The following is a 23,766-nucleotide window of genomic DNA, read 5'->3' as shown; positions in this document are numbered from 1 at the left end:
ATTAACAAAATATGGCTTCCTGAGAAATCCTGCTTGGGCTTTAATCATTTACTTAACTACCTTTCTTCTCCATACTTTCTTTAGCATTTATTGTATAAGTGAATGTTAATAGGCACGTTTAAGTAGAAGGTTCATCCCACAGCATTGAGCCTAAAGCTTAGTCTGCCTTTGAAGGTCAGCAAGAAAGTACTACCATAACAAATTAAGGCCAGAAACAGTACCTAATTTATCCTGCAGATGTAACAAAGACTTAAGAATATGAACTATGATGTTTTTAAGTGCTTTATATTTATTTTAAAGTATTAATAATTGACTAGATGGAAAATTATTCTCTATACTAGAGAATAAAATGACAGCTTTTACAATTTATACCATGCAGTACAGGAAATCCACATTGTTTCAGCTGCTTCAAACAGTATTTGCTGTACAAGTGAAAAAGGGTAGACTTAAATGTTTATTATTTGTAACAGTGTGTTAGAAAGCACAAACAAATATCATTCAAAATAAACAAGCTCCCAAAAATCTGAAGAAATGTTTAGATGACATGTTCATAGTTTATACTATAGTTTCAATATACACATTATTGTTCCCCACAAGATGCTCCACTTTACTGGATTGCTGGAACATGATGAAAATTGAAGGTGCAAGAAAAGCACCACTCAAGCCATGTAAGCATTGGATGGGCATAACAGCAGTTTCCTGAAGTGTCTTCTGCAGTCTTTGACTATTTCTTACAGCCATATACTGTGGCAACACAAGAGGTGGGCTCCACCTACAAGTATTGTCAAGGCCAATTCAGTTATCTGGGGAGTTTCTGGAGCAGTTCAAGGCATTCTTCCCAGTACTACCAGCCCACAGAACCCACTGTGCAGGACACAGCATTTTAAGAAACAATCATGCTGGGGCTAAAGCGTGATCTTGAAGTACATGGAATAAACAGTTCAAGACAAACTCCTTCAGAATGTCCAGTTCGAAGTTCATTCACACTTCACAGGCACACCAGCTTAAGAGAAACATTCATGTATATGTAAGATAACACTTCAAAGCATACTGCTTTAATGTGTTCATTTGCTTTATGGTTAAAGTGGTGTAACATATCAGCAGCTTTGAAGAGTGTTCACGGGGCATGTTGAAACTAATCTCACAGTAAGATTTTAAGCCTACTTCACAGTTTAACAGTTGCCTCCTTCAGTTTTCCTTCTCATTAAGAGGCGGTCTCTACAGCAGATCATCTTTTACAACTGTCCTGCTTACAATACAAACCATAATGCCAACACCCCCCCTAGAAAATGTACTCACAGTAACACTGCTCTGATGCATGTGGTATTGACACTTGATTGTAAGCTTCTCCCATAATATAAAATACCTTCTAGATCAAAAAGATTTAAAAGATATTGCACTGTTGTATTTTACTTTTGCCTCCCAATCTCACTCCAAGTATTTACAAAACTGTAAACAAGTTATTTTTAGACAGTTTTCAGTACTGTACACCTGTGTTCCAAGGAACTGGAATTCAGTGACACCTTCGTTAGAAATACAGTAGCCTAAGCACAGTGTAAATTCTGTCCAGCTGCCCTCTTCGTACAGTAACCAACAGGCCACTCCTCCCACAATCACACCTTCAGCTTCCTCTTCTGATCAAAGTATGCATCAAATCTGGATAACGCATATTCCTGGAGAAATAAGGGATGTTCAGTACTCAATACAGTAAACACAGTTGAGTTTTCTTACTTGGGATGGGGAAGCCTAAGGAAGGTATTAATTTTGTTACCTTCCTAATCCATCATCTCAATGCATTAATTAGCTCTATTTGGGAAGGATAATCTTTCCAGAGGTGTTCTGAACTCTTCAAGTTCCCTCCAGCTCTAACACTATTAGCTGCTCCCAGCATGCCAGAAATAAAACAGGAACTAAAGTCATCAGGATTTCACTAAAAAGGATGGCTTCTGCAGCACTTCCTGCAGGATATTCAGTGTACCTGAAAGTTATATGCACTGAACATGTGTCAAGAGATAGACCGATCCACTTCTCCAGTACATACAACAAGCTACCTATCATTGATACTGTTGTACACTGAATATTAACAGTCATTACACATGCATTTTGACTACTCAAATTCCAAATTCACTTACTGCATGCCAGTTTCCCTCTTGCATGGGATCTCTTATTGCAGAACAATACTTCACTGCAAGGCTTGATACATAAGGCTATAGTCTATGTAACAACGGGAAGAATTTCTGGAGTTTTTATGATCTTAAATGTTCTTTATATTCTTAAGGAAAAAGCACAAACCAGTAACAAACTGATTTTAAAAACTTTTACTCCACTTAGGAGATAATAGTTGCTGGGAGATGCCATTTCATGTACTTTGAATTATACATTCTTAGTTACATGAAGCTACAATTAAACAACTTACCAGGTAACCAAACTCAATGGATGAGATCTTTGCTTGGATAATAGACCACAGACCCCAGAAGAAGTGTGATGCAAGGGCAAACCTGAAATTACAAGGCTATGCTTATTGAAATACCCATGCAATCACAACACCTTATTTCAATATCTTGTTAGATTAGTATTCCCCAGTTTGGGGATGTCCACCTTTTCTTCAAGAATGACAATATAAAAATAATTCCATTTGCTTCCCCATGAAGTAGTGTTTTGTTTACTCCACTAATAGCATATACCATGTATCTATAGGTTAGAATGGACAGATTTTTCTTTACCACATGTAAATAGCTTAGAATCTCTCTTGGTTGAAGTTTCTCCACCCAGTAATGTATACAAGCATAGGCATCACAGGGGAAGTTTCAAGATACAGTTGTGAAAGACAAGGTACCTGTTAACTTCTATGAACACATCTTCTTCTAGTTTGGACTTCTCTTCATTGCTCAGATTTTCAAAGCCATCATGGAATGCAGACAGGTAAGTGGAGATAAAATGAAGCTGGAAGGCAAATAAAGACAGTTACAAGACATATTTGCTTCTTTCAGACCTAGGCATACCTTCTAATAAGTTGTTATTTATTTTTTCCAAACATCAACAGTGCTGACATTACCTTTAGGATTATGGTGGTTCCACTAACTGCTTGGAAGTCTAGTTTAAGAAAACCATAATATTAGGACAACAGATGACATTTTGCTACTGCTAACTAATTTCACAGCTGCAGTCCACAACTACTGGACTTTTTGTGGTAGACAGCTACATGGCACATAGTAAATACCCTATCCTGCATAGATATTATGAAGTTTCTATGATTTTTAAAGCAAAGGTAGTATAGGATTACAGAAAATATTATATTTAAGGAAGTAATGGAGGAAAGGTCTTGAGACAGAATAAGACCAAACAGCATTGGAAAAAGAGTTAAGACTTGAAGACTCTCAACACTGGCAATTCATTAGTTATGTCTTACATGCCTACCTGTTGCTTCTTTGAAGGATATTTAAGAATGCTAGCTTTGAAGAACGGATACTTTTTGTATGTGTAATCATACATCCATTCACAGAAGTGATTCCCAATGTCAAATCCTCTGAAAGAGAAATAAAGACTAAGTGCCTCAACATACGCATACTAGCAATCTGTTTTTGCTTAACCAAGCCTAAAAATCAGATTTTAAAGCATAAAGTTACTGCAGTTTTGCTAAATGAGGTAGAGAATTGATGACCACAAAACAACTTGTTTGCAAATTATTAAAAATCAATTAGTAAAGATGGGCAGTTAAGAATGAAAGCTACCAGCTCCATGAAAATACTAGACTTTGCTACCAAGTTTTATACCAATGGAAACAGTTAAAATACTTGAGTATGCATTACATCTCAGCATGAAGTGAAACACATCTCTAATGATAGCATTATTGCAGGCAAAGCAGCCATACTCAAAGTATTTAACATATCCCACTTTTATATTATTGGAATTCAAGGTTCCATTATGTTCCAGCTATGCTGATGTTTAATGATCCCTATGACTCCACACACTTAGATTCTCCTTAATCATAGTTATTAGATGACTGAGGTAAAAGCATTTTGTGTAACCATGTAGTGAAAAACCTAGGAGTACTCTCATTTGCACAGATGAGAACACTATTTGAAAGGACTGAAGAAAAAAATTGCAAAAGCAAATACATACACACACAATCTATCATTCTCCCCATCTCCGCACTAGAAAGCAATTTCGACATGAAAGCAAGAAGCCATTTGTGCACAAACAAGCCTCCTAATCTAGACAATCAAGGAGTTCCAATAACTGACTCTGCTGTATGACTATACTCAACTCCATTGGGACCATAACTGTTTTGAAAAGTTCCATTTGCTGTCCACCACTAAGAGAGCAGAACACAATTCACTAGAATAGACAAATATTTGGCAGTGCAGCACTTGCTCTTGCTGTAGCATGTAGAAAGTAATAGAACTTCCTGCTGAATAGAAAATAAGTGATTTACCGGTAATTATAGCTGCTGTATTCAAAGTCAATGAGCATCAGCTTTTGGTTTTCTGAGTTCTCTCTGCCTTCCAGAAGTAAGACATTACCTGAAAATTAAGATAATACAGAATATTCAATAAAGACACAGGAAAAAAAAAAAAAAAACACCACAGAAAATAGTACTTTATCTTCACAAACATTTTTTTCAGATAATACCAGTTATGCCTCACATCTACACAGAGGAATGACCAGAAAAGCCAAGCTGGACTGGCTGTACAGCAGCTTACTGAGTTGAGATATATTCTATAAACCTTGTAAAGTGGAAAGCAAGAACTTTTTCTTCTGTCCAGGCACAGGTAGATCTGTTTTCCCAAGGGTCCTGCTTCTCCGTTGTTTAGTTTGCAGCTAACTCAGGTGACAAAGTCAGCCTTATCAGCCCTGAATTGTTTCTTTCCAAAGCCACAGCATACCCGACACCTTTTGCCTTGCCTCCTTTTCATCTCTTCAGAGGACTGGCTACGAAAAATTTTAATTCCCTCCATGACTCCCAGAGAGAACACACTAAAAAAAAGGTGGATAAGGTTTTCCTAGTGTTTCTTACCAGTACAAACTGAGAACTGCTGAGTCAAACTACTCCATTTTCACTAATTACTGTACTTTTTCCACAATCTTTTAACAGGACTGAAGTATATCTGACCCTGATTACATATATTGCAGATATCTAAGAAAGGTACAGTCTTAAAACACCCAAGGCTCCCATCATTAACTAACCTGTACTAACAGAGTGTGTGTACATACCTGGCTTAATCCAGTTATGATACTAGATGTTCCCCTAATCCGCCTGACGGGTTGCTGAAGCCAATGTACTTTGCTTTGCAACTGCTGCACACTTGGGAGTACACAAGCTGCTGTTACAGGTCAACTGCCAGGGCAGTACCTTGATAACATGAGCTACCTCTCAGAAAGCAAACAAGTGACCAGAAAATGCTTAATACTCCATTGTTCAACAAGGCCAAAATGTTAGCAGCTTACCTTCTTGACAGTCATTGTGGCAAAATACAACTGGTGATGAAGTAGCTTCAAGCATAGCTCTAGAAAAGAACAATACAGGATCTTTTAAGTAACAGATCACTAAGGTCAGTTCCACTTACAAGTAAAGAATGGATTTTGCTGTAAGAATTTGAAGGGCTATTCATGTCTATCAAGACTATTTTCTCAATTAGAAGCCCAAGACCAGGACACTGAAGTTGGACTTCACCGATCTGGAAGTCAGATTAACAATTGATCGTTATCCATTTGTAGTCATATGAGACTCAGATTGGTTACAGAACCAAAACCAAGCCCCAGCTTAAAGTAAAATGAATGTAAGGTATTACACTGTATAACCTGTTTGAACAAGCAAAAAATTCACACTGAAGCTGTGCAAATAGGAAGACGGTGGTAGACAAAATAAGCCTACCTTAGATTTTTCATTTCCTGGGGGAGATTGTAACTGAGGAGTTTGTTCAGTTTACAAGTTTGGGATTCTCTGGTAAATCTAATCTTCAGCACTTGATTTAGATATCTGTTAAAAATAGAGACAATAGTACAGCATTTGTGACAGTATATTAGTCTTCTCATACTGAGATACCATTCAAATCAAAATCAATAACTTTAAAAAAAGAGTTATTGAAGAAAAATGCTATTATCCAAGGTAATTTAAGTTCCTCAAGTAACTATGAAACTGTTTCTAGGTACAGTGAGAGCTTGTGCTCTCAGGCATTGATGAAGAATTATCTACTTATCAAAATTACAACAGGTCACGTACTTTGCATACTTTAAAGTAAGTAACTTACTTTTCCATTGTTCCAAAAAGCCACTTAGGTTCTTTATTAAATGGCATTTTCATGCCATGAAATCTAGCCATCTTTTCAGCTATTTCAGCAGATATGTCAGGTAAGCTTAGTTCTTCAGTACTTAGTTTCCTGCTCTGTAATAAAAGATAGCATTCTTAAAATACAGTTAATTGATTAATTACGAAACTGTGACTAATTATGAACACTAGCATTAGTCTCTATACAGTTTAGTATAAAATACCAGCACAGTACTCAAGGAAAGCACTTTTCATCCCAAATAAAATTGCTGTATTTGGAAAAGCCAAGTTAGCTTGCCTAGCTTACATATGATTTAGTCAAGTCTCTTCTAGATCAAAACCTCAGGAATACCACATCTCACAGTAAGAGTATCTTCAAAGCATACTAAGTATAAATATTTAAGGACATCAAGAGCATCTGCTCTTGTTGCTGTTAAAGTGTTAGTCTATAGCTTCCAATGCTATATTTGGTATCTAACAGGCCTTTTATCTTCATTTATTAGTCCCTGCTACAGCTGAATAACTTTTAGGTATCCCTGGCAAGATCTATAGTTGGGCTCTTCAACACCCCCTAGAACTCCATCAAATTACAGCTGGCAATTACTGCTGGCTGCCAAGTATTCCCTTCCCACATCCCTGCTTTTCTGGGCAGTCCAGAGACCTCTTTGTCATGATCAACTACCAGCAGACCACTAAATAATCATGACCAGGACTTACAGGAATGAATTCCTCGAGTCGCCCTTGTGGAAAGATTCCATATAGCTTTGGGCCAAGAGCTCTCTCTGCAAGAATGGCAAACATAACACTTTCCAGAACCATGGCTTCTGCTCCCTGCAAAGAAAAAATTACAGTATTAGTTAGTGCTTGCACAGAAATGAACTCAGGTGTGCTGCAAAATTAGAAATCTTAGGGTTAGCTTTAAAAAGTTGACTCAACATTTTACCAACAAAAGTTTCTTGACTAATAACAACTTGTAGTTAGCATGGGAGCAATACAAATTTTTTGCTTTCAAGTTTAAAGCAGGGGAGGAAAATCTGTGTAACTTAACATGTACTATTGGTGGGCTAGGTCAAAGACAAACTATGCAAAAACCAAACCAGTCTCTCCTCCCTAACCTGTGGGATAGGGAGGAGACCCCTGAAGGGGTTTATCCTACTGAAGCACAGCACAGAACTATAAATATTATCAATATTAGCCTTGGCTACTTTAACACACTTTGGAACATTGCCTCACAAAAGGACACTAACTATGTAAATGAATGAATGACTGAACTAACCAGTTTCTTATTTAGAATAATGACTTAGGATTTGTTTCTGTTAAGCACATTAAGTCTTGCCTCTCTTTTTATATATTTTTTAAGAGAGAGTAATTTAAACTCCTGCTAATAAGCATGAATGAATAAACATTCTTCCTTTTCTACCTCCAAACATGCTTCCAGTTTCATTAGCTTTTATTCAAGGTTTTCTTTACATCAATAAACTCAGTCCATAACAATCACAACCAGACAGCTTCTTAATATGAATGTTTAAAAATTAATAGAAATATTAAATATGTCTCAAAAATAGCTAAAAACCACTGAAGTATAGTTTATTAATGGGTTAGATTAGCTGTAAGTAAACACAGAAGCCACAGTATAAATCACTACTTCTAGCAATTGTATAAAGAAGAATCCAGCTGTACTCAGATCCTAGAAGTTCACTAAGACTCTGCCTACTTTTGAGCAACTCATCTCAAAGTCTGACCTATAAGACTTAATTTTGTGCTTTTAGTTCTTACGCTTTTAATACCGCTCTCAGATATTTCAAACTACAGAGCCATTTGTGTTATTATAGTCACCGCAGTGTCAGACAGTAAATAACTCTTTCCTATACAAGTTCCACTCTTGACTACGCTCCAGGCAGTTCCATTCACAAATTGTTTTTATTACTGGCCCACACATTATTCTGGAAATTCTAGCATTTCATACTGAAGTGTAGGAAAGGCTCATGTAACTATGTTCAGAGCCATTAGCTTCAATAAAAAGAGACCCATCAAGAATATTAATTGAGAATTTAAGACAAATTGCATATTAATGTATTGTATTACTGTCCTCCACTGTTTTGCTATCTCAACTCCTTGAAGCAGAGCTAGCGCACCAAAAATACATACTTTTAATAATTTCACATTCCCTAATCACCACAGATCTGAACTTTTGAGTTCAGTTCTGAAGCCTAATGCCAAGCATCAAAAAGCACATCAGATACACGTTACTGAATGTCTGCTCCTTTATTAGCTTATATTGATAATTTGTTTGTGCCTTGTACAACATCAGGTTGTTGGTATCTAACAGGCCTTTTATCTTCATTTATTAGTCCCTGCTACAGCTGAATAACTTTTAGGTATCCCTGGCAAGATCTATAGATCTAAAAGTCTGATTACATCAATCCTGTTGGCTGTTCCCATTAGGATGTCAGTTCCTTGTTTTCACATCTTACTGAAAAACCAACTCACAATACTTGGATAACAGCAAGTCCCAAAGAACTGCTCTTCATGAAGATGCCCCTTCATGCATCACAAGTAACAACCAGAAATAGTGATATGGCCAATTACTCAGTGCCCTCCTGGGTTACTTCTGCCACATATCTGTCTACCCCTAGTCCTTTAAAACATGCTTAAAAGTTTAGGACTTTCACATAATCCACAGTGACAAAACTGCCAGTTCATAAACTTCTGTGTCAGCAGTGTTAACAAGGAAGGCTGCACCTCTCCATGAAAGACCTGCTTCAGTCTTAAAGTACAGGCAAATGTTACTTAAAAACAGCAGTATAAGAATATTCAAGTTTCAGTGCTCTGCTGCTTGACTCTCAAAAGAGAAAAAAGTTTAGAGCATGCAAATAACTTCCTCTGCTGTAACAGAATGGTCACTTGAGAATAAGTCCAACAACAGACAAATAATTTCACGTATGCACGTCAGTCACAAAGGCTTCCTCATAATACCTGATGGACCTTTTACCAAGTCGCCACTCCATACACCACCGCCAAATATAGGCATGGAAATAAACTAATAAAGGACCTTAGAAAATACTGTAGCACACTTCATATGGACACTGAACAAATCTAGGTCCACTGAATAAATCTTCAATTAAATGTTCACCTGATCACTCTTTTAAAGCATCAAGCACTGTAACTAAGTCAATTATGCATCTCTATACATTCAAATATTTTGCAATACAATTATACTGCCAAGACAACAATCTGTTCTTTTAAGCTCTGAAGCTCTCAATTTTAATCAGTTTCCAACAGATGAATGGTGAGCACTTGTGTTTAAAACAAGCTTCTGAAGAAGATTTGAACACTCACACTATTAAATGAATACTTAGAGATGACTGTTGCATTTTTAAAATCTAAGAATTATTATAAACACTCTTCACAAGACTCTTCCAGTACATAACTCCCATTCAAGCAAGGAAAGATCAAAAGCCTTTCTATACTTCAGTTGGAACTGAAGCTTCTGCTTTATTTTTGCTTCCACAAAAAAAGCTCACTATAAAATGCACGAAATACTACTATTTTGAGGGAAATTACCCCTAACTATAGTAAAACCAAGATAAAAAAATCCCCATTTCATGTCTCATCACAGCCGTCAAACATCAGGCAGCTCAGAACAGCTACAATGCTTTTGCTAGTGATCCAGAACATTATGGGATTACTCAGAGGTATTTTTACCATGACCATTACCTTCTCTGATCAAACCTATCTACTCATGAAAATTAACAAACCTAACCTGACAGGAATTCTTGAGTAAAATGATCCAACAGTGAAGTTCCAGCACCATGAGACCAACAGCAGAAAAAACAACCTACCAGCATAGAATTACTGTTTTCAGGCACCAAACAAAGACAATTCTGAAGTTCAAAGCCCTCCTTCCTGTACTGCACAGCTCCTATGAGCTGCTGGCACTAGGATAGTGGGGTTTTTTTTGATTTTTGTTTTAACACTTCAGAAACTGTTTTCAACTAGATTGAGGTAGGGGGAAAAAAATTTAAAAAATAAAATCAAGCCACCTCCATTTTCCACCTCTGAAGAAAACTGAGGAATCAAACCAGTACCTTTCAGTTCAGTCTTGGTTCAACTGATTGAAGCTGTTCCAGCAAACTTAACTGAAAGTTCAACAAAACTTCAAAAGCAGTCATTCAACAAAAATTTTAAAACCAGTTTCAGCTCTCTAGAAAAAAAAAAAAAAACAAATGCTTGAACTGTTTGAGAGGGCATTCCCAGATGGCAGAATACATAAGGAGAGAAAAGCTGCACTTACGAAACAAGTAAAATGTATTTCTCCCTAGTCACTACTAAAACCATCACAGAGCTGAAAAATGATAGTACATAACATGCAAAGCACCTGGCTAACGTGCTGCAATGTTATCCCTTACTGAAAAAAAACACTGCCATGGTAGAAATCTAAATTACCAAATTGTGTTCAGATGACTTTATGAAAAATTACACTCAGCAAAACATTATGCTGGATAAGCAGAAATTATTTCAAATGCAAGAACTTTGATTTTTGCAGAACACAGATGATACAAGCACAACGCTAATCAGAAAGACTTGATGTTCAAGAGGAAGTTCTCTCCAGCTCCATATACTTTCCTCAAAAGAGTTCATCAATGTATTATAAAATAGGGATTAGGTAAAGCAGAATACTGATCTTTCCCTACTAAAGAAAGATGAGCCTAGTATTAGAAATAGCAGTACTCATATCAACGTTAGAAATGGTAAGAAACCATTTAGGGCACAGTTTGGGGGGTATTTTTTGTTAATGTGGAATGCTTAAATCTTTACAAGCTACGTACAGACACTCACATAATAGCGTTACTTCTATGAGCAAACAGATAATATTTTCTTCATGACTGCTTACAGTTTCTAAGAACACAGCCCAGACACCAGGTGGAGTAACTCCTGGTTTAGAACAAACAGGATCACCACATTTCTCTATCATCTAAAAAATTCTGTGAAATAAGCAAATTTACTTACTCACCTGCCAGTCATTTTCCTTCTGAGACTGTACAGACTCTTCTTTATTAAAGGACCTCTATGAATGAGAAAAAGCAAACAATAAGAAGATGAAATTTAACATGATTAACCTGCAACCACCAGAACAAAAGGAGTAGAAGTGCCAGCTACAATTAACTAGATGTTTCAACACTGTCTTGATCTGTGACAGCTACAGCACTAGTATCCATCTGACCTCTGACCACCACACTAATTCAACAATTCCAAAAATCTTTCAAAAGGATGTGCCACTGAGATCAGACCACTCCTGTAATTAGCCTGAGAGCCAATTTTCAGGTATTTTATCGTTTATCAGTATTTCAAGGTATCATAAGCTTATAGGAACATTTTTAATTAACAGAAAATTAAGTCCCTCTGCATGACATCGGGGACTATATTCTTCTTGCAACTAAAGCATTTAAGAGATGCATTACGGAGACTACATAAAAGCCTGAGAAGGACTATTGGAAGAGTTATGTTATGAAGCTTGCAAAGCACTTGCTTTTTTTCCCCCTATTACCTTGTTTTCCAAATTTCTTGTCACTAGAATTTTGTTATTCACAGTATGCTTTCTAGAATATATGTACAATGTACCACTTGGCTGTGCAAATCCAAGACTTATTTTTCAAATGAACTGCCCACATACACTAAAGATGTCTCAGTAAGAACTGCAGTATACTAGCAAAACTCCAATGAATTCCATTAATAATGTATTCTGTTAGGATTATTAATAGTCATTACAGAGCAGTTTCAGAGTATCAGACTATACCTTCAGCAACTAAATCCTCAATGGCACATGCTTTTAATAGAGCTACACATTCAAAATTCAAGATGTAACAGAAACCTTGTCCTTTAAAGGGCTTGAAGGTAAGGAGAAGAGAGAGCAAATATTTGCTTAGAGTTATAGTTTGTGGCTGCTATTTATGTTGCAATTCCACTGCTGACTGTTTAAACCAGACTAGCTGTAGAGGCCCATTAGGGTAGCCTGCATCTCCACCTTCTGAACAAAAACATTTGATCCACAGAACTGTGTGCATACCTTTCTACTCCAAAGCTCTTACATGTCCAAAACAAGGGTGGAAATATGAACTTAATGGAACACAGTTAAGCAACACCAGCTGTTTTAAGTACAATACAACGAGCTAACAATTACACAAGCTATGCAGTTATAGTATTTCAGAAGCTATAGAAGAAATACAATTAATATGAATCAATGGTCTTTCAGCAAGTACTTCCCATTGCATTATGCTAATAAGTTTAAAACAAGACAATATGAAAACTACTATTAGTTTATATTCCTTTCAAGGAAATTAATAAAGTCAAAACATATTCACTAAAGCTAAATGCATTAACTACTCAATAGTATTACAGTCATTTACAGAGGGCTTCTTCGAACAAGCATGTCCTACATTAATACCACTCTTGCATCTTACAGTTTTTTCTTGAACAGTCAGAAAGTTACTCACCATCCAGGAGTCTCTCCTGATTAATGGTGCACTCAGAATGGTTCAGTTCATCAGAAGGTAAGCAGATAAGGCTTTTCCCTAGAACCTGAACTGGCATCCACTTTCTAGAAGTCATACTGTATAAAGGGCTATCCGGTTCTAAGAGTTCACCTCAAATTAGTGTTGGAGATAGCCTAATGGCATCTACTGTGCCATTAGAAAGAGACAGTTAGTGATGTGTACTGCAGAGTCATCAGAAAAGGAGACTTCTGTGGCATCCCTTCCTCTTTTCTGTTCCCTCAGCATGGAGCATAGTGTCCAGAGGAGAATTAATACAAAGTAATTTGTGAATAATAACTGGCAAATATTAATGGAACCTTGAAGAGGATCAGTCTTCACAAGTGGCCATGTACTCAGCCTAGGATTAGGAAAGTCTCCAGTACATGTGGTCAAGGAAATTAAGTAAGCAGGATACAATTTTATGTAGAAGAAGTTTAAGAATTTAACAGATGTTAAAGCAGAAGGATTTGATTGTTTTCTGACTGCACAATCACCTATGAGAACAGTGGTTCAAAGTGAAACATCTCATACCATGAGGTGTTTGATCTACATACTTAGCTCATATGTTCTTGGCTAAACCAATCAAAACGTCAGTTATTTCCAAAAGCTCTAATAGCTCGCTCCAGCTTACATCCAGTTCTGGGACCCATTTACTTCAACAGCAATGAGTAGATTTTAATTACACAAATAACAGTAATTGAATAACTGCTGGAGGTTTTTAATCTCTCTTTCTCTACATGAAAATATTAACTAGAAATGGACATGTGTTCTACATCTTTACAACTTTAAATAATTTGTTCAGTGCTTCTTTTATTGTGGGAAGGTTTATTCTGAAAGCAGATTAAGAAAGCTCTCTACAGTTTTAGTAAGGGAGTACAGCTGTATGCAGAGAGACAACAAGTTACAGAGTCTACTTGGTGATAATGTAAATTGATTTTAAGGCAGGAAGCTTCAGGTACAAGATGAAAGTCCTAGAATGGGAGACATTGCACATTATCTGATCTGTGATGAGAAGATGACCAGGTAGTATTTACACATCTGGCAGTTTAACACAGAAAATTAAGTTAGTTTTCTCCCTAATGCCCCAAATTTATTTGTCTCATGGCCGGACAACGAGCTCTGACTCAGAAATCCCAGGTGATGCTTGGCAGGAGAATTCTGTATAGAGGAGGAACTTGCAACTTTTTTTCCCCCCCAAATAACCCTCTGCCCACAAATTTACATCTTAAATTATAAACTCATTTTCTGAGTTTACTCAGCTTTAGTAGTTTTCAAGACTTCAAAATGCTGCAGTACTTTGATTTAGACAAAACCCTAGGAATTCAAATACCAAGGAACTGCCTGAGAGATTAGAGGCAACCTATGAAGGGAAAGCTTTTATAAATTCTAGAAGCTGTTGAAAGACATCAATTTGAACTTCAGGATATGGGAACATAGTTTTAGATTCAGCGACAGCTATTTCTGCTTCTAAGAATCTGCCATTGATTGCTGATCCTTGCCAGACCTGAAGGAATTAATTTGCTAGTCCTAGAATCCACGACATGAAGCCCTAAAAAAAGCCACAAAAACATCTCTAATCCTCCTTATTTCAAGTTACCATTCTCTTATGAGGGAGCAGAGGAAAGGAAGGGGCAGTACTTTGATATTTTGTTATTGCTGTAAACATTCAGATGCACAGACAGTAGCTGTTGCTACTTAAGTCTTATTTTTAAACAATGAAATCTAGTACTAAAGAAAATGAAAGCTGTAGAGAATGCTCCAACTTCAGAGATCTCATACTATACCGTGAATCGTGTCTGTCACCTGGAAACCAGAGTGCTCTAGGCACGATCGCATGGGCAAGCCTGCAGCAGAGAACACATGCATATACAACTAAAGTGGTACATTACCCCCAGAATACCCTTAACTCCACCCAACACAAATATATCCCCATAAGAGGTGCTTGGTTTCTTTCAAGCTGTCTGCCAGTGCCAGGGATTTGTAGTAACTCCATGCTACAAACAGACATGGACACCAACAACCACAGAAGACGTTGATAATTACAGGTACAAAGCAGTCTGTATTTTATTTAGTTACAAAAACCAAAAGGCAGCAAGGCAGGTATGGAAAAAGATCTACCACAGAACTGTGGCAACCATGTATACTTATTTTGCATCTGCTCACATAGAAATTGAGAGACTAGAGAAGAACATCAGATATATTGGTTTGGTTTTCCTCATTCAAATACAAGATTATTTTTTTGGCTGTTGCAAAGTGCCCCAGTAAATCAGAGTTCAAGGTTCTTTTGACACGTGTAAAGGAACAGGAATTAGCCCCCAATTTAGCTTTTGACAGATGAACTTCAGAGAAATTCACCTTAATTTGAGCTTCTTGTTGTTGATGCTATCTCAGTGAAATCCTATCAGCTTTTGTAAGATGTGGGAAGTTTTTGTTGTTCTGAGTTTAAGTAGAAACACTACAGTGATCTGCATATGAAATCCAGTCTTAAAGTCTGGATATTAAATGGCACATTGTTGAAAAAACTTTTGTTTCATTTGTTTTAACACTGATATAGCCAAACAGTTGAAGACATTTTGTCATGAGCAAATTTTACTTTCAATGCTCTCCTTTAAATTTAGCAACTAAGCTGGAGCAAGAATAAGGGAAGCAAAGAAAGACATTTCCCTTTTTTCAATGTGGAACATATCTGCATTGTGCCTCAAACATTTGAGTTTTAATGTGGTTAGTACTTTACCCTGTCACAAGCACAAATACTTGTCTTAAAAAAAAAGTTCTGCTCAAGAATATACTCAAGAGAAGTCCTTGATTTTTAAACATCCATGCCAGTGTAACTATTCATAACAATGGTTGAGCCAGCTCAGTTCAACTCCCCCCAGCTCCCCCCAAAAACAGTCATGCACACAAAAATTGGCTTAAACATATCAGCTATGACAGAGGAAGGCACAAAACCTTCCCTGTGTGGCAGCTTTAGTCAATTGGCATGGTTTATATTGGATGAGTTTCATGTACTGACATTTGTGTCTTCCAAGATTCATAATAAGCAAACTGGGGCTATTTTCAAACTGCAAAAAAGGTGGCTCAAAGAACTATGGTGCCATTATAATTCATTCTTTAGTATCAGGTACCTATTTTTCACTGCTATTCAAAATTTTAACATAAACTTATCTTCTGTCCATAGAACAATTTGGTGCATATTGCTATAGATATACAGTATTCACAGTAGAATAATAACAGCTGATATAATTATTGTTTTGTTCTCCAATTTCAACAGAAAATAAAATGGACAAGAGTTAAAACATGCTAAAAAGGCTCAAACAAACAAGTAGTAATTACTAATACCCAGTGGCAATTACAATTAAGTCATTGACAATTGTGATTTTAGCATAAGGTCTCAAAAGTCAACTTACTTATACAGTATCCTTTAATTTCTATAGGGCAACATTACTAAAAATATCAAATTACTCCCTCTATAACAGGCTTGTCATAGAATTCTGCTTATGTCACCCAGAAATTTATAACAATCCTAAGTGAGGTTTTCAAAATACCCCAATAAAACAGTTTGCTTATATTTTAACTTACATTTAATGTAGAGGGGCTGGAAGAGACAAATGTTTGTTGACAAAAAATTGTGAACCTCAATGCAATCTGAAAGTTTTACCTTGGGACTTTCTCTGCTTACTTAACCTTTAGTGAACTGCACCAACAAGAGCAGTCTTTTCACTGCCACTATGGAAATAAAGGAAGTTAGACATCTCAAAAGATCCTTCAATGCTAAGAGTAGAAAGGTTAGAAAGTTATGACCACACTTTCAATTTCCAAACCAAATTAGTTCTGATTTTGGAACCCAAAATCTTATTTTGATTTTGTCAGTGGATAGAGGCACAGAAAAGGCAAGTTAAAAAAAAACCCTGAGGGAAAAGGAGGATGACCAAATGCTAGAGTCTTCTTTACTTTTCCTTTGAAATATAAAGGAAAAGGCCACATGTCTTCAGAGGTCTTAGGCAACAGAAGTTCTACCACTACAGCAGTTTTACAGCCCACGTTCCTAATCAAGCCTTCTACATAATAAGTCAGCATTACCTTAAAGTCATTAATAATTCTGAAAAAAAAAAAAAATCTCAGCATCAACCCCAGGAATAATTTTGAAAACAAAGTTTCTCACCACCATTTTATTCACTTTGCTTTTAGGTTTTTTAGAGATTATTTAAGCTTCAATTGATGAACTTCTACACATTTGTTGTTTAACAGTTTAACTTTCCCAACATACATACAGTGGTGTAGCCAAGCATTTCATGCTATTTCAAACCACTTAAATATTTTACATATTTCTGGTGAAGTTTGCTACCACAGGAAAGTTAATACCTCACATAATATAACAAAAGAACACTTTCAAGCCAGTTGAAGCCAGTTAAATGACAGTATCCAATAAGATTTTTAATAGTAAGTTTGGTCAAGGCAGCAGAAACAGGAAGTATGGGCTGAAATTTCAGGAACAGTCATCTCCTGCAGACATTGCATCAGTTAGTCAAAGTAAGTGATTGAGTACTGGAAAATATCAAATTAATGGATAATAAAACCAAGCCCTCTAAGTCAAACAAACAATTGCCAACATCCAAATATAATTTTATGAAGCTGCATTTTTTATAAGGTTAAACATTTGTTATGATTTTTTATTTACAATATCAACTGTCTAGCAGAGATGGGTAAGAGAAGATCTGCTCTACAGTCCCACAGCAACAGCCTGTAAGCTTCACAAGAGATTACCTTTACAAAATACTCTTGATGTTAAACCTTACAATTTGAAGCAAATTTGCCAACGGCTTCTCTTAAGGCTTGACAAATTTCAAGGCTATTTACATTTTACTAACCAAAGAAAAGTAATATTTGAAGAGTTTGACAAACATTTGATTAAGTTTCTATGCCAGCTAGGGGGCATATCACACATTTAGGAAAGCATGTTTTGGAATGAGATGGCTGTACAGTATTGATGTTTGTGCCTTATTTTTATTCCAACACTATAGATCAAACTTTCCAGCAACACCCATGAGATTTAATAAAATGCTTGAGCATTGTACTAGTTTGACAAAACCTTCAACTTTAATCTCTCAGATTGAGTGTTTCCAAGATAAAATTAAGCAGTTTAGTCTCTTGCAATCTTGCTAGTTATGCCAAAGTCCTACATATTATACAGAAGCAAACTTTAACTTTTCTAAAACACCACAGCCCAAACTTAACACCATAAACAAAGCATTACTGATCAAACAGAGCAAATGAGCCTTCAGCCGATACATGCCAGTCAGGATCTCTATAGAAAGGAGTGTAAATTCTAGGCAGTAACAAATTATAAAGAAAACTGCTTTAAGCTAGCAATCTACCCTACTACCACTAAAATACATTCTCAAAATGATAAAGCAGCACACACTTGCAGCATATCACAAGTTAAAATCTCCAAACATATCACAATTAAACTACAGAAACCCACCCACTCCCAAAGCACTCTACATACTCACCATCTGCAGGATTGCACCATATAAGCGCAGGAGAACTTTCCGTGGTTCATCTGCAACTGTCTCAATGGTATCAGGTAGTGAGCACTGAAACAGCATGTTGCTGAGGCCACCTCTATTAAGACAAAGGTACATTTATCAGCTAAGTTGGATAAGCATATACATTCAATTTGCTAAAAATGAGATGCACACTCATCATAGTTTTAGTATAATTAACTGATCTACTCTAATGTGAAAAAAATCTTCCAACAGTACCAATAACTCACAGCATATAAGGCTTCAATTAAAAAAATTGATGGTGATAATACATTAAGCATGAAGCTACCAAGATATACTGATCCAAATTACAGGTCAAGCTATGAACAAACTGCAACAGGCAACTAAAATGCAATGTAGACTTCCGTTAACTTAATTATTTTCAAGACTTCTAGAAAGTGATGCTGAAGCCTTGTCAGATGTACTTGGTTGCATAAATAAGCACGAAGACAGTAGAATAAGCTTAAAACCATGCAGTGAGTATAAAAACCTAAGTTTGAATTAAGAGCTGGTATAACTGGGTTGGCAGCTACAAAGATTTAACTTGAATACCTGAGCTACAGCATTGCAGGTGAAAATCTTACTTATGCTGTCATTCTTAGGCAGTAATTTTCAATTTTGAAATTTACAATTAAAGCAGTCCTTCAAATAAATTGTTCATGTATTTGTCAAAACTAAAGTCACACTGAAAATCTTACCAGGTAAAACACAAATTAGGGAGTCCTGTGCTTCAGTCTTTCGGAGGTTATACAAGCATGCTGTTTTTTCATATAGTTACTGTTTTACGCTAGTGTTCTTACAAGGAAAAGTGACAGCATTTGTTTTCCACAGGTTTATTGAGTTAGATATTACTAGAGGAGTTAAGTTTCTCAATTCCTAGTAGCCCACTAAGAACACTGGTCTACTCAACCCGTATATCCTTTACTACATTGTCTTTCTGCATCCTCTTCATTGTCAATATGTTCATTAGTAAGTTTTTAGATTTCTCTTCTGCAATAGATTTTCCCTATTACTTCTTCCTTTACTACAAGACAAAATAGTACTGAAACTGTTGGTTTGCTTGCAAAACAGAAATGCAAATCAGCTCTACTGAAAAAACTTTTGTCTCATCATTAAAGAAAAAACTTTCAAAAACAGACAATCCAAATATAATAGCTAGCAATAAAGGGATGAGGTAGCACAGGTTTAAAAAATAAGCAGTTTTACTTATAGCATGCTACACAACATACTGCAGTAACTCTAGAATTCCAATAGTAGAAACTTTGTCATGTTGTGATTTCCTTCCCAAAGCAATGCAGTTTTTCATAACACCCAAAACATGAGTATTTAATATAACTTTGCAGTGAGCTTTGATTCTAGGAGTCTATGGCAAAACCAAAATGCAGTAGCTAAAATGCAGTTCTCAGTCCTAACCTAACACTCCTCTCCACGTTTTTTCAAATATTTTTTTAGGTTCTCTTACAATGCAGTGGGGAAGTAGAGACTTTCTGGAGAAAAAGGCTGCCAAGAAGCAGAGTACCTGTGTACAGAGAAGAAGGGCTGGCCTACACATCCAAAGTCAACAGAGAGGAAAAAAAATCTCCAGAAAATAGGGTAAAAAAGCAGCTGCACAATACACTCAAGTAAGAAGGCAGAAAAGAACCAGGTGGCTTGGCAGGCATGAAAAAAAGGATGCTCAGAGACAAGAGATATGAAGTAACTTTAAATCATGAAGGTGAACAGGTAGAAACAGACAGATGGAAAGGATATCAAAGAGCAAACCCAGACTATTCAGATGCAATACATCTGGCTTCACTTAAACTATGCTAGACAGTTTTTTTAAAAAATAATTTGCCACCTTTTCTAAGCCTCTGACTTCATTGAAAATGTCAACACTTAAACAGAAGAACCAAACATATTGAAACCCACTTTACAAAAGATACCATACTAGAGCTCAAAATCCTGTACGAACAGTTATGTTACTTGAGCACATGCTCAGTCTGCATACAGTGCATGAAAGCCTGGAAACTCTTTTTTTATATCTCTCCAGTAAAATACGAGTGTCCTACTGAGGCTGAAGTACATTAAACATAAGTTTCATTATAGTCTTACGCACTTAAGACTTCATAAGTTACCACTAATCAAGTAAATCCATACAGGAGTCTAATAAAAGGTATTGTTCTCCTGAAGGTCAGTAGACTCAGCAGCTTGTTTAAGGGTCAAAAGGGCATATGTCACCCTTATACAAAGCTACCATTTAGTCTACTGCTGCAAATTACTTAAAGGTAAGCCCTTCCAAAATGGTCACCTATTTTCAAAGCTTCCCATTGCTTTCCCCAAATCACAGCCAGAGCAGTTAGATGTGCCTATATACTTGCATTCTGATTAGATGCAAATCTATTTCTTTGCTCTTAATAAGAACTGGACCTCTTCATATTATGACATCAAGTACCTAACATGCTGTTCACAAACACAATGTGCACTAAAGCCATCAAAATGGCAGCACTGGCAGGGACACTGGAGAACATACACAGAGCACTTGACTTTTGCAAAACTTGAATCAGCACACCAATATGATGCTGCTTTCTCTATAGACAGGAATGGTGAAAAGACTTTTGCCAAAATAAATGCAACGGCCAATTAGCATGGTTTTACACATTCTTAAGTTTCAGCCTATTCCCTCTTCCTCCCAAACCAGAAATCATTAAGCCATTTTGAAGTGGTGTCTCAGAGGCAAAGTTTTCAACAAATGCAAGAATAACTGTGCTAAAACCTAAGGTTTTAGAAAATAAGTACCTATTTCAGCAGTGCACGTTAATAAGGATGAAAACAGAATTAAGCAAGTCAGATTACAGACATATTATCAGACTAGTCTAGGAACAGTATCAGTCTTCTAAACATTCTCTCCCTTCATAAACTTATTCTGATCAAGTGAGCAGAAGTGATCTAAAACCACAAGTACTATCTTTCAATTAGTTGCTCATTTTTAATAAAGCTTTTAAAATACATTTAGAAATTAGCATGATGAATTTGGGTTATACTTTTATATGCCAGAGCTTTGTCAACTGTTTATGGTTCGTATATCAGCAAAAGTAGAAACACCAGGAAAGCAAACTCAGGGCTCCAGGGGAGAAGCTAACAAACATAACCTTTAAAACTGTATGTGATTCTACATTTTATCAGAGAGAATGGTCAAGCAGTCTGTAAAAATGAAACTCTGAATTGACAACAGTTTAACTAGCATATGAGACTGATACAAAAAAGAGGCTAATTCCGCAAAAAAGGCAAAGATTTTAAACACACTATACATGGCTACTAGAATATCCAACTTACATATTTCTGCTGCCAACATGCTGAGTCACAAGTCCATGTTACTATATATGCTAAAAGATTATTCACAGCATCAATATATCGCATTTACCTACTAACTTCTGAATTTCAGAACGGCCAGGGCCATGCCAGAAAAAGGCACTTCACCACCACCACCCCCCCCCGCCCCAGGAGGGAGCTCCGTAGCCGGTACAGCCGTTTCTACCAGATCTGTGACTTTTGCCGTCAAAGTTGGGGGCCCCTCCCCTGTCTCAGGGTCGAGGCACTACCGTCGCTTTGCAGCGCCAACCACCTCGCGCCGCCACCCTCTCCTAGGCGGGGGGCGTGGTTGACGCAACGAACCCAGGGCCCTCCATCGCTCTCCGGGTGAGACTCTCCGAGCCGAGGCGGTGGTTGCAGCCGCAAATCTCCCACACCGGTGTGCGGAGTAGGGGCTACCCGCGTCGCCCAAGAGCGAATACGGGAGGCGGATGCGCAGTCGCTTCCCATGCAGCAGCGAGTCTGCTCCCCTCCAACCAAAAAACCCTCAAGTTTAAGAAGCGCTTTTTATTTTTTTTTAATTAAAAAAAAAAAAGAAAAGAAAAGACAGGGAAACCCTGATCTCCCGCTCCTGAGGAAGCGGCTCGGACTCCCGGCGACCAACGGGCCCCGCCCCCCTCTCCGCAGGCGCTAGCCACCACGCCCCCCCTTAGCACGGACCTGATGGGGTTGATGCGCAGCTGTTCCTCCCGCAGCTCCCGCCAGGCCCCAGGCAGGAACTCCTTACACCACAGATACGCCTTGTGTCGCGTTCGGGGGTCGAGCGGCGGCTCCTCCTCAGGCGGTGGCAGCAGCAGCGCGGAAGGCAGGGTCATGGCGTCCCCGCCTAGGCCCGCCACGACGGGGTCTTTCCCCTCGGGATCAGTGTGAGCCAGCGGCGAGGGTGGCTGCCCGGCGGCGGGAAGGACGACACCGCCCCCGCCAGAGGTGCAGCCGAGGAGCAGCCCAAGCGGGGAAGGGTCGGTCTCGCCGTTACAGAACTTGGTCTTCATAGTGCGAGGCGGGCGGGCTAGGGGAAAAAGGCCGTTAGGGCAATGAGCGGGTGGGGGCAAGAGCTCGCTCACCTCGCGTACGCCGCTCCCTCTCGAGCACCCGCGACGAGGAAACTGCGCGTCCTCTCCCGGCCCCCCTTTTATAGGCAGCTCGGCACGCGCGCCCGCTTGCCTCACGCTTTTTCCCTCTGTCCTGATTGGCTCCCGGCTTTCGGCTCCAGCCTGGAGCGGGGGTGGGGAGGGGGAGAAGTTCCGAGCGAGCGGGAGGAGCGCGCGCTCTCCTTTCCCCCAAGCTGCCTGAGCGCCTGGTGATTGGTGCGCGAGGGAGTACGAGGCGCTAGCATTCGCCGTCGCGACCGCCCCTATGCGCGAGAGGCGGGAGCACACCGATTGGCCGTTCCCCGGTTGTCCCGGTGACCGTCGCGCGCAGCTCGGGGTGGGGGGCGCAGCGCAAGGTGATCGCTCCCCGCTGGTTCCACAGCGGTGGTGCCGCGGCCGCCGGACCCGGGGTCGTGTTCCCGGCCCGGCCCGGCCCGTTAGATACCTTTGGGCCCCGCTTCCCCTTCCTGCTGTGCTCAGCCCTGTCCCCGCCGCCTCCGGGCGCCCCTCTGTGCCTGGCGCTCCTCTTCGGCCCGGCGGCCGCCGCTCAGATCTGAGGAGGATTTAGCGGGGGAGGTTCGGGCCACAGCGGGAGCTCGATCGGGGTGGGGGATTGAGTCAAAGGTGAGCGCTGAGGACAGCGGGAGGGACCAGGCCGGGGCAGAGAGCCGGTCACCACACAGTGCTGTGCGGTGGAGCTGCCTTTGTCCCTTCTTTGGTTGGACCGTGTTAGTTGCGGTGGTGCTCCCTCAGGCCTGGCTATGCCAGGGCTTAGTAACGTGCCGGTGTCAGTCACGCCTGTGACTTGCCTCAGAAACATGTGTGAAATCTCTGAGCGGTACAAAGTGGGTTATACCAATCAACAATATGCTTATTTAAACTCTGCTCCTTAGGGAAAGTTACTGAGTCATGTGTGAAGGCTGATTCATGCCTATATGGTAAACTGTGCTCTTTTGGCTCAGGAGAAAATCATACCTGAACAG

At 38.7% G+C, this 23,766-nt stretch overlaps 1 protein-coding gene across 1 annotated transcript; it reads right to left on the bottom strand.

The window, feature by feature from the left end:
• Positions 1-208: 208 nt before the first annotated feature.
• On the bottom strand, positions 209-22,886 carry CHKA (choline kinase alpha). Its single transcript, XM_082057551.1, has 12 exons — positions 22,353-22,886; positions 18,312-18,423; positions 11,283-11,336; positions 6,986-7,099; positions 6,252-6,385; positions 5,876-5,980; positions 5,449-5,507; positions 4,436-4,523; positions 3,418-3,526; positions 2,837-2,943; positions 2,417-2,498; positions 209-1,673 (listed from the first exon to the last, which is right to left on the bottom strand). Exons 1-12 carry the CDS (start codon positions 22,682-22,684, stop codon positions 1,614-1,616), a joined length of 1,356 nt encoding a protein of 451 aa, XP_081913677.1. The 5' UTR covers positions 22,685-22,886; the 3' UTR covers positions 209-1,613.
• Between the last annotated feature and the right edge of the window lie 880 nt (positions 22,887-23,766).

The sequence above is a fragment of the Streptopelia decaocto genome, assembly GCF_964273445.1.
Source record: "Streptopelia decaocto genome assembly, chromosome: 7".
NCBI classification, from domain to species: Eukaryota; Metazoa; Chordata; class Aves; order Columbiformes; family Columbidae; genus Streptopelia; species Streptopelia decaocto.
This window is presented reverse-complemented; position numbering and strand designations above follow the sequence as displayed.